The 10,415-nt window shown below is 59.8% G+C and overlaps 2 protein-coding genes across 3 annotated transcripts; one reads left to right on the forward strand and one right to left on the reverse strand.

Moving 5' to 3' along the window:
- Positions 1 to 281: 281 nt before the first annotated feature.
- Positions 282 to 7,898, reverse strand: KAT2A (lysine acetyltransferase 2A). 2 transcript variants are annotated; one of them, XM_014833742.3, is made up of 18 exons: positions 7,417 to 7,898; positions 7,154 to 7,277; positions 6,663 to 6,808; positions 6,468 to 6,557; positions 5,996 to 6,177; positions 5,712 to 5,903; positions 4,722 to 4,828; positions 4,412 to 4,522; positions 4,183 to 4,319; positions 3,888 to 4,096; positions 3,547 to 3,673; positions 2,562 to 2,672; positions 1,985 to 2,128; positions 1,603 to 1,717; positions 1,474 to 1,510; positions 1,331 to 1,394; positions 1,110 to 1,194; positions 282 to 949 (listed from the first exon to the last, which is right to left on the reverse strand). In XM_014833742.3, exons 1-18 carry the CDS (start codon positions 7,753 to 7,755, stop codon positions 756 to 758), a joined length of 2,514 nt encoding a protein of 837 aa, XP_014689228.1. In that variant the 5' UTR covers positions 7,756 to 7,898; the 3' UTR covers positions 282 to 755. The 2 variants fall into 2 exon arrangements, with proteins under 2 accessions (XP_014689228.1, XP_014689227.1); XM_014833741.3 differs by having other exon boundaries at positions 4,183 to 4,322.
- A 445-nt stretch (positions 7,899 to 8,343) lies between these two features.
- On the forward strand, positions 8,344 to 10,399 carry HSPB9 (heat shock protein family B (small) member 9). The gene has a single exon (XM_014833745.3). It carries the CDS (start codon positions 8,935 to 8,937, stop codon positions 9,580 to 9,582), a length of 648 nt encoding a protein of 215 aa, XP_014689231.1. The 5' UTR covers positions 8,344 to 8,934; the 3' UTR covers positions 9,583 to 10,399.
- Positions 10,400 to 10,415: the final 16 nt, after the last annotated feature.

Genomic DNA, 10,415 nt, shown 5'->3' on the forward strand with positions numbered 1-10,415 from the left:
GTCAGCTGTAACCGTGTCCACCCAGGCAGAGGCAGCCAGGTAGAGATTCTGACCCCCGCCACCCTGGAACCTGGAGTAGGAGCAGGGACAAGCAGGGGTCTGCAGCCAGGCAGGTCCCATCACCCCAGGGGCCCAGGACTAGGCATGAGGCTTGCTGCACCGGGTTGAGGGGGGGTGTCCCAGCACCACCGGGGGCTTTACAGGCTCCAGCCTGCAGGAGGTACTGGTCAGGGTCAGCCTGCTATGTCCGAGGACTCTACCCAAGAAACAACTACACAGAAGAAAAAAAGAGCTTTATTGTTCCCTCCAAAGGATTAATGCCAGGAAATGAATGGTCCCCACGCCCCCCACCCCTGGGGGACAGACAGAACAGTGCAGGGGGGGGCAAGGAGTGGTCCCTCCAGTTCAGGTTGAACTTCCAACCTTGAAGCCCCCTCACTCAAACTAAAATTGGCAGTCCTGCCCCTGGGGAAACAGCGACCAGGGCCATGCCCTGGCCTCCCAGTCTCCACAGCTCCACAGGGACCAGGCCTGGGGACCACCAGCCACTCTAGCGGGGCTGGGTCTCACACCCAGGAGACCCCTCCCCAAGGTCAGACACAATGAAGGGTGGGACAGAGCTGCAGGCTTTGGGTGCCTGAGGGTCCCGAAAGGGCTGCAGGGCCCCTGGCTGGAACGTGTCAAGCTGAGAGGGCCCCGGGCGCCAGCTCAGAGCCCGAGGTGGAGATGTCCCAGTGAAGGTGGTCCAAAGTGGACTACTTGTCGATGAGCCCCCCCTCCTTGAGCTTGAAGTAGAAGAACTTCTCCAGGGCACTGGCGCAGCGGCAGTACTCGCTGTCCGGGGGGTTGTACTCGCGGCAGTTGGCGATGACCCGCTGCAGGTCAGCCACAAAGAGCTTCCGTGTCACATAGTAGCGGCTGCGCAGCCGCTCCGTCATGGTCTTCAGGTCTGGGCAGCAGGAGAGAACGGGCACGCCTTGAAGAGACTGAGGAGAGCGGGGCTGCCCGCCGGGGTGGGTCACCGGGGCCTGTGTGGCCCAGTGAAGGCAGGAGCAGGAGTCAATTTGGGGGCAGAAGTGGAAGGAGGGGATCGAATGGAGCGTCCTCACCGATGGGGAAGCGGATGACCTCGTAGTAGTCCGGGGCCTCCGACTTCTTCACGGGCTCCATGAAGGGCCAGGCACTGGGGTGTGACTGGAGAGGAGAGCCAAGCTGGGGCCAGGCCCACGCTGCCCCATGCCCAGCTCGTGACTGCCACCCACCCCACACTAGGCCATAAAGCCACAGCCACTGGCGCAGGGACCCCCAGAAGGGAACCTGGTCTCCCCACCTTGATCTGGGCCAGCAGGTTTTTGAGGGTTGTGTAGAGCTGGTCAGGGTCCTTCAGCTCCTTCCTGGGGTGAGAGATGCCACGTCTGCGGCTCCTGATCCCTCTGCCTCCCCCAACACCCTCTCCCGCCACACAACACTCACCCCTTCTCCTTCCCAAGCGGCTTCCAGCCCGTCTCTCCTGCAAAGCGGGCAGTGGGGAGAACATCCCTAAGAAAGCCTGATACACCCCAAGCAGCGCACCCTGCTCCCCCCACCAAAACCCCTGCTCACGGATGCCAGGGACGCTCTCCACAGGGATCTGCCTCACGCCTTCCTTGAAGCAGCTGAGCCCGGGATAGACCTTTCGGATCTGGGCCTGTTTGCGCTCAATCAGCTTCTTGATGATCTGAGGAAAGGAAGGGTCTGAGGGGGAACCCGGCCCCAGCCACAACCCTCCCAGGGCCACTGCCAGGTCCTGCCCCTCCCCTCCTAACTTCTCCAAGAGGCAGAGCAAGAAGCAAGGTCTTGGCCCGTCCCCACCTCACACACGCACATGTGGCACCCATCCACACGTGTGTTCACCCTGACTTGTACATTCACGAAAAGCCCCATGGACAAGTCCAAGAGTGTGCGCGCGCACACACACTCACACACACACACACACACACACAACCTCCTTCTGCTTCTTGATGATGTGGGACAGCTCCGTGTAGGGGATCCGAGGATTGAGCTCACACTCCATCAGTGTTGCACCCTCGTAGTCCTTGATATAACCCAGGTAGCGGCTCTTGGGCACCTTGATGTCCTTGGAGAAGCCCTAGGGAGGGGACAGTTATGGCCCAATCCATCAGCAAGGCTTTTCCAGCTTCAATGGGCCCCCCCGCAGGAGCACCTGAGGGGCAGGGCATGCCATGTCCCCTCTTCCCAATTCCTGGACCCCCTATGGTACCCAGCACAGAGCTCTGCACTGTGCAGCCTCGATTACTCTGTCCCTGGAAAGGTTCCAGGTCAGCTGCCCCTCCCGACTCACCCCTGGGAGCCTCCCGATTCTTCCCGCCTGCCCTACTGCCCGACAGGGCCCTGTGCTTCACTGGGGCAGCAGCAGCGGGAGGGAGACGGGCATGAAGGACTTCCCCACAGGTGCTGAATGGAACAGGGGACACGAAGGGACTCCCACTGCATCCACACCAGGGGGCTGGACAGAATGACCCACAGACCCTGGTAGAGGGCGGGGGCGGGCTGAGGGTCACCTGCTTTTTAAAGTAGCCGATGGCGTACTCGTCGGCGTAGGTGAGGAAGTAGAGAATGTTGTGTTTGATGTGATACTCCTTCAGGTGGTTCATGAGGTGAGTCCCATAGCCCTGGGGGGAGGGGAGCAGGGCTCAGCAGGGGGCGTGGGCCCAGCGCTGGAGGGGTCTCAGGAGGGCCCAGAGCAGAGGGGGCGGACTGGACGGGAGGTGGGGGGGGGGGGCAGCAGGTCCAGGGCAGCTAGGAGGAAAGGCGGCCAGAGGAGGAAGAGGAGCTTATGCGGAGAAGAGTGGAGGACCCCAGATTTCTAAGCGCCTCTTCTGGGCCAGGTGTGGTGCTTCACAGACCACTTCTCACATTACCCCAAGAGGCAGGTATCACTACCCCCACGCGACAGTAAAACCCAAAACTCAGCAATGTGGGAAATGGTCAGACGGCCAGCCACGGCAGGGCCAGGATCCAAACCCAACCAGGAAGCTCTTGTCCCCAGGCCACCGATTCCCAGTCCCTGAGCCTCAGAACTGGGGGAAAGGCCAAGGGGAACGACAAGGCCCTGCTCATCGCAGCGTCTGAACCCTGCAGAGACACTGTCTCCCACACACGCCAGGACCAGTGAGGCAGCAGCAGACCTGGATTAGGCTCAAAGGAGAACAAGGGACCCGACTAGTGAGTCCGTTGTGATGATTAAAGGGCAGAAACCAGGACTAGCACCCAGCGCAGGGCTACTATAAAAAGGACTAACTCCCCAACGTACGCGAAGGTTCTAGTGATGAAAGAAATGTGGGACCATTTGAGCGTGGCTGCTTCTTGGGCTCCATTCGCCAACAGGTGTTGCCTTAATCCAGTTACCAAACTACAACTGCCACCTGGTGGGGGTGTGAGGAACTGTCTGGCCATTAACAGGAGGTTTGAGGGCCTGCTGTTCTGACCTGATCCAAACTCAGAAGCAGGTGGTGGATGGGGCTAGGGCCACAGGCGTGCGCTCACCTTGACCTGCTCATTGGAGGTGACAGCACAGAAGACAATCTCCGTGAAGCCCTGGGTGGGAAACATGCGGAAGCAGATCCCACCAATGACCCGCCCGTCCTTGATCAAGGCCAGAGTCTTATGCTTCCTGAGGGGAGAGGGGACAGGTCACAGCCCTGACCTGTCCCCTAAATGCTCCCCAGTCCCCACGGCCCTGGGGGCCTGAGCTGTACTCAGTGCTGGGAACTGAGGAGCAAGAATTCCCAAAGGTTGGAGGAAGAGGCCAGGGAGAAATGGGGAGGCCAAGGAGGAGAGGCGCCTGGGTGTGGTGCCCTGGGGTTTGGGCTCTGCCAGGGACGCACGGGTCAAAGACGAGGCGGGCGATATACTCCTTGGGCATGCGCGGCAGCTGGTGGGAGAAGACATTCTGCAGCCCCACAAGCCAGAGCAACACCCGCCGGTTGGCCTTGGGCGTCAGCGAGTTGCCGATGACATGGAACTCGATGATGCCGCGGCGCTCCTCCAGGCGGGCTGTCTCGTCCCGGGCTGCGTTGGCTGACAGCAGGCTCGTCTGGATACCAGAGGAGGGGTGGTGAGCTAGGGTCTTGGTGGGTGAGGCCCCCTTCCCCGCATCAGTTAGCAAGCCAGGCCGCCCACCTCGGGCCCCAGCATGGCGGCAGGGTCAGTAATGGTGAGCATGACCTCGTTGACCAGCTCCATGGGAATGTCGCCCATCACACGGAGCCGCTTGGCATCCTCCAGGGTCAGGTTCTCTGGGAGCTTCCTCTTCTCGCCTGCTGGGGAGGTTGGCAAGGTCTCCCAAGGATGGGGAGAGAGGTCGGGGGAGGGGTGAATGAGGAGCAGATGTCAGGAGTCAAGTACCCACCTGGCATGGGCTCAGCCCCTCCAGAATCCAGACTCAAGGAGCTGTTGCTGCTCCCACCCATGGTGGGGCTGAAGATGGGGGCACTGGGAACAACAGCTGCGCTGACTGTAGCTGAGAGACAGAGAGAAAAATCAGCAGACGGGGTCAAAGGTGTTGGTGGGTCCTGAAAGGGATCCGGGCCCTCCAACCCCCAGGTGAGCCGTCCTGCACTTCCTCACTGCTACCACTCACAACCCGTCTTCCACAGCGGGGGCTGAGCTCAGTCAGGAAGGCCAAGCAGAGATCCTGCAGGGCCTGCTGTGGTACATACCTGGCCGGGGCACCAGCTGGGTCCCCTCTGAGGGCGGCATGGTGAAGCCCGACTCCCAGATCGGAGAGTTTGCCCCATAGATCTCCTCCTCCAGCATGGACAGGAATCTGTGGGGAGGGTAGGTCTGTCTCACAACTCTGTTCTCCAACCAAGGGAGCAGCCTGGGCCAGACACCAGAGGGACTGGAGGTGGGTCAAAGAGACAGACCCCGCTCTCAGAGAACTGGGAAGCTAAGAATGTAGACAGCCTCTGCCTTGAGACTAGGGGCAGGCACAGCCCCCTGCCTTCTAGGAGTCTGTAGTCACAGGTAGGACAGGACAATCCAGGACAGAGATCAGAGGACCAGTTTCCCACGGTGGACAGCACAGGGAGACAGGGTCTGAACTGACGCTGTCCTGTGCTGTGTGGTCAGGCAGGGCACCACGTCACCCTGGGTCTCAGAATCAAAATGGGGCTCAGAATCCACCCCTCCTGCCACCTCTTGTTCCCACCTGGTGGCAGAAGAGGAGCGCCAGAGGGCCAGGATTAGTCAGCACAGGCTTCTTGAACTGGGTAGCTACAAGCCAGGCTTAAAACGAAAGGAAGGTGTGGCAAAACAGAGGAAAATCTTACAGAAAGGACTAGAACAGGGATGGAAATAGGTTCCACCTCAAGTGTAAGCTCTGGTTTCTTGGAGTACTGTGGTGGGAAGGATTCTGAGGCTGTGTCCAGGCCCCGTGGGAAATAATTAGTAACATCTACCAGGGTGTGGGCAGGGGTAGTGTTAGCACTCAGGCCATGTACCTGCCATCCCCAGACTAGTACACGCAAAGGCAAATGCTAGCAAGGTGCGTCTGGGCCATGGGCAAGTCTGCCAGGTAGACGCCCAGATCCCAGAAGGCTCATGGAGGGAGAGGAGGGACCAATCCAGGAAGCCTTCCTGGAAAAAAGGGGACAACAGGGAGGATGTGAAGTTGGGGCAAAACCCTGATAGGCCAGAACGAGCCTTACTTGGGGAAGTGGGTGAGGATGAGGGTCCTCTTCTCGGGCACCAGCTTGTCTTTCTCCACCCGGAACTTCTCCAGCAGCTGCCGCCGGGTCACAGTGAAGATGGAGCGGAGAAGGCTTCGCCCAAAGACGTGAGTGGTCTCGTAGCGGGGGAGGCTATCGCAGCTCTGGGGCACATGGCAGTAACAGAGCCATCTGTGGGGAGTGGGGAGGTGGTGAGAGTGGAAACCACTGAACCCAGGTTATGCCTATGAGCCTCCCCCGCTGCTATCCCTGGCTGGGCCTACCTGGTATAGTTGACCTTGTAGGTAGCCACGTCCTCAGCCTGAGACCTCTGCCGAAACTGGGCAGGCGTCTCAAGCTTCCAGTAGTTAAGGCAGAGCAGGAACATCTTCGAGAGCTCGAACATCGTCTGCCGCTCCCGTGGAGCCAGGTGACTAAACTTGTACTGCACAAAGTTCAGCACACCCTGAGAAGGGGCAGGCAGAGACAAAACCAGGAAGGAGGGGTGAGCAGCCAGCTGGGTTCTTATCCAAAAACAGGTGTTTCCCAAGGGCAAGGGCCAGGCTCTCCGCTCACTCTGGGGCTCTCTGTGAAGAGAAACTGTGCCCTCTCCCCACTCCCATGCCCACCCTGAGGTTAGTGCAAAATGTCCTCTCTTCCTGAACCTCTCCCCTGTTCTCAGCTTGAGGATGGAGAACACAGGCTCCCCACTCTTCCAAGATGCCCCCAGTTCTCTTACCACCTTCCTCATCCCACCTGCTCAATATTAGGCTTCTCAAATGGGGGGCTGCCCAGGGAGCCCTCCACCACAGGCCGGGTCATCTGCAGGATGCATTTCCGCAGGAGCTGGAGGAAGAGGAACAGGGAGGAGCGGAGGTCAGCAGAACTCAGAGCTGCAGATGCCCCCAGCCTCGCCTCCTTCGCTCACTCACACTCCCGGAGGAAGCTCACCTTGAAGAGGTAGAAATAGACCTGTTTAGTGTCTGTGTCCTCCTCCTTGTGAACAGACATGAACAGATTCTCCACGTCCACCACCATCCCCAGAAGCCGGTTAATCTCATCCTCTGACACATTCTCCAGGTGGGACACATGGTCAGCTACAAGGACAGATGGCAGCATAGGGAAGAAGGAACAGAAGAGATCAACAGGGCTTCCTGCCTCCCTACATTGCCAGCCAAGATTCACCTTCAGTCCCTCCAACCAGGGTGACCAGCAACGAGACTGACTGCTCCTGCGTCAGCCCTTGGGTGGCCTCTTGTCTCTTCTGGGCTGGCAAATTTCCTTTCTCCTCCCTGGGGGATACACGCTCCCAACCCAATCCCTCCTTAGGAGGAATCTTTGGTTTTTCAGAGGTGAAGCTCTGTGACACTTAAGTCATCCTGTCCAAGCAGGACCCAGCACCTGCCCACCCTCCCCAGCTCCAAGGGCACTACCTGCCTTACCCAAGGGGTGTTCACAGCTGCGGCACAGCTCGCTGAGGTTGGCAGCTGGCTGCTGCAGGTCCATGCGAGGAGCAGTCGGGGGCTTGGGGTTTTTCCAGCCATTACACTTGCAGGTTTCATTGGCCTGGAGGCAGAAGGATCAGTCAATAACCCTGTATCCCGGGACGAGGAGCCGCTCCCCAGCCAGAGCTTTGCCACCCTTCCCACCCGAGCCCTAGGATGCCCCAAGCCCCGCCCCTTCTCAGCCCAGGCCCCGCCCCCACCTTGCAAGCCGAGAAGACCCCTAGCTTCTCAAGCTTCTTGGCGCGCGGCAGTCCCCGGACTTGCGCCTTCCTCTGGCTGGCGCGCTGCTGCTGGCTCAGGCCAGGTCGAGCCGGATCCCCCCCGCTCCCGGTCCCCCCACTTCCTACCCCGGGCCCCCCCGTCCCTGTGCTCCCGGCTGGGGCTGCAGCTGGGGCGGGGGCTGGTGCCGGAGTGGCAGCCGGAGTCGGGGCCGAAGCCGGGCTAGGGGCAGGAGTCGGAGTTGGGGCCGGGGCTGGAGACTGAAGGGTACGGGGCTGTACGGCCGGAGCCGGGGTCGACGCCTGGGAAGGTTCCGCCATGGCCTCCCCCGCAGCGGAGCGCAGCGCGGCGCGGCGCTCCCAGCCCTAGGGCCGCATGGGCAACGGGCGCACAGTGCGCAGGCGTCGCTGTCCCGGAGTATGATGGGAGTTGTAGTCTTCCACCGCCGGTCTCTTCGCCTCCAGCTTCCAGACTTTTCTGTCCTTTTGGTCCCAGACAACCAAGCAAGGCCCGAGTTAACACTCCAGATTGACCCCTCCTCACTTCTAGTCCCTCTTGAAGGCTTCCGACAGAGTCCAGATCGCTGTCTTCCTGGGGACAAGGAGAAGCGTCCCAGAAAACGGGCTTCTTTTTGGGGGAATCTTGGGTTCTGCCCACCTCCCGAGCCCGAGGGTGGAAGTGCAGGCCTGGGGCCTGAGGTGGCGTTAGCTCCTGTCACATCTCCCTCCCACTCCTACTCGACCCTGTCCCACATGTCCCCGGACACAGAATTGCAGCTACAGTGGAGATTAAGTAGCAACAGTTCTATTTCTTGACCTGTGAAGTGGTTTCACGGGTGTGCTCTTTTCGCGATAATTCAGCTGTACCCTTCTGTGCACTTTTCTGTATGTACATTGCATTTCAACAAAAAGGGTTTATTATAAAAGCCCTGAAAGCCAGAGGCTACCGAGGTGGGGTTGAGGTAGAGGCAGAGGAGGGCAGAAGCTTTCCTGCGTCTGGGAAGGCTCTCCTCCCACAGTGTGGGCACCACGAGGGCAGGGCCCGTCTTCATCTCTGTGGTCCCAGAACCCAGTCCTGAGCCTGGCACAGAAGGCCCAGGGTGGATGAATGAAGGAAACCGAGGAAGACGCATTCACTTCCCCATCCCCGTGTGTCACAGGATTGTGCATGGTCAGAGAACGGCATCACACTCGGATCGCTCTGTTCAGGGGACAATCCTTGCCCCCAGGCCTGATTCCTGGAAGAGCAAGAACAGGGAGACTCAATCTCATATCCGCTCTGTGCTGGTGACCACTCCAGGGTCGCGCTCACACACGTCCAGTCTCGTTTAGTCGGTCCAGTTGGGTCACGGCCCAGGGCCGCCTGGGCCCTCTGATGGAGAAGGGGGAGGGCCCGAGAAAGGGGCAGGATCCAGGATAAAAGCAGCAGCGGGCGCTCCAGGGCGGCTGACAACCTGACCCGTGCATAGCTGACGCCAAACTCTGCCAAAGCGAACCCTTATGGAAGCGAAGGAAGCCCGGCTGAACAAAGCCGAGCGGCGCAGGGGTCGCGCAGAGCCGAAGGGGAGCCGCGCGGGGCCACGTGAGGCCCCTCCTCTCCCGGTGTCCACGCCCCTGCCCGAGCGCACCGAGCCTCGCGCCTTTGAACAGCAGTTGCTCACTCGGATGCAACGGGTCGGTAGCGGTCTCCCCAATGGGAGCCAGGTGGCGTCCCGGCGTCCCAGCGTGGCCCTTGCCGAACAGAACCAGGTGGCCACACTGCCGGTGCGGCTGCTCCGGGACGATGTGGCAGCTGTGCCGGACGATGTCCATGCGAAGGATGGCTTCCAGATGAAGGTGGATGCCCGCGGCTTCACCCCCGAGGAGCTGATGGTGCAAGTGGACGGCAGATTCTTGATGGTGACGGGCCAGCGGCAACTGGAGGGCTGCAGCTCAAATGGCTACAGCTACCGCATGGCGCAGCAGGTGCACCAGCAAGTGCAACTACCGCCAGACCTGGATCCCACTGCCATGACCTGCTGCCTGACCCCCTCTGGCCAGCTGTGCTTCCGAAGCCAGTCCCCAGCGCTGCCTTCCCCTGAAGCCCAAACAGGACCGTCCCCAAAACTCAAGAGCCGCGGCTCTAAGAAGGGTTCCAACCTAGCCTGAGCCAGTAAACCACCACCGTAGTGTGCAGCAGCAACCTAGTGTCCGTGGTCTTTTCTCTGTGATGCGGTCAGAGGTAGAGATAGAACAAAGGTAGAGGGAGGCCAAGTGGTGGGCCCAGGGAGGCAGGAAAGGCACCTCAAGGTGGTGGTCCACCAAGAATCAGGGCTCTGTGGCCCTTGGAGGAAGCTGGGAGGGACAGTGTTGCCCTACTCAGCTCAGCTCACTGCCCCAGCCCTTGGCAGCTGAGAGCAGCAGCTCCAGCAGGGAGCAGCAGAGGGCCAGGAGGGCCCAAGCATCACCTGGCTCCAGAACCAGCAGAGGGCCGAGAGGCCAGGGACCAGATGACTGGACCTGGTATGGGGCTGCTGTCTTGGGCTTCTGACCAGTCCAAGGTTCTAGAGGTCATCGGTGTTCCTTCCTCTTCAGAGAAGAGGTTGAGAGGACTCAGTGCCTCATGGGCATGGTATAGACTAACCAAAAAACCCCAAAGATGTTGTTTTTGGTCTTTCAGAGACCAGCAATTTTCAAATGTAAACTGCACATCACCCCAATATAATCTGGAGGGGGTGGGGGAGAGGCAAATGCAGGACCCTCAACTGCAAACTTGGTGAGATTCAGGTCACTCTTACCTCCACTCCCACCCCATCAGAGCTGATAACAGTAAGGGCCTCTTTCTCTTGGTTACCATAACCACGAGCATCCCCTCATGGTGTGTGTGTGTGGGGGGGGGGGGGGGCTTTTGTTTAATAGGATTCAGTGGTTCATTTGAATTAACTTCAAGTAAGCCAGAGAGGATATGGTCTGATAAACTCTGCCAGAGAAAGACAAGGAAG

Source organism: Equus asinus, chromosome 13 (genome assembly GCF_041296235.1).
Source record: "Equus asinus isolate D_3611 breed Donkey chromosome 13, EquAss-T2T_v2, whole genome shotgun sequence".
NCBI classification, from domain to species: domain Eukaryota; kingdom Metazoa; phylum Chordata; class Mammalia; order Perissodactyla; family Equidae; genus Equus; species Equus asinus.

Bases quoted from the DNA above. Each gene is read 5' to 3' on its own strand.
- KAT2A (XM_014833741.3), bottom strand. From the start codon at position 7,755: ATGGCGGAACCTTCCCAGGCGTCGACCCCGGCTCCGGCCGTACAGCCC. The intron at 4,829-5,711 runs GTAAGGCTCGTT...CCCTCCCCACAG, and splicing joins ATCCTCACCCACTTCCCCAA to ATTCCTGTCCATGCTGGAGG. The intron at 2,129-2,561 runs GTGACCCTCAGC...TCCCCTCCCTAG, and splicing joins TCGGCTACTTTAAAAAGCAG to GGCTTCTCCAAGGACATCAA.
- HSPB9 (XM_014833745.3), top strand. From the start codon at position 8,935: ATGGAAGCGAAGGAAGCCCGGCTGAACAAAGCCGAGCGGCGCAGGGGT.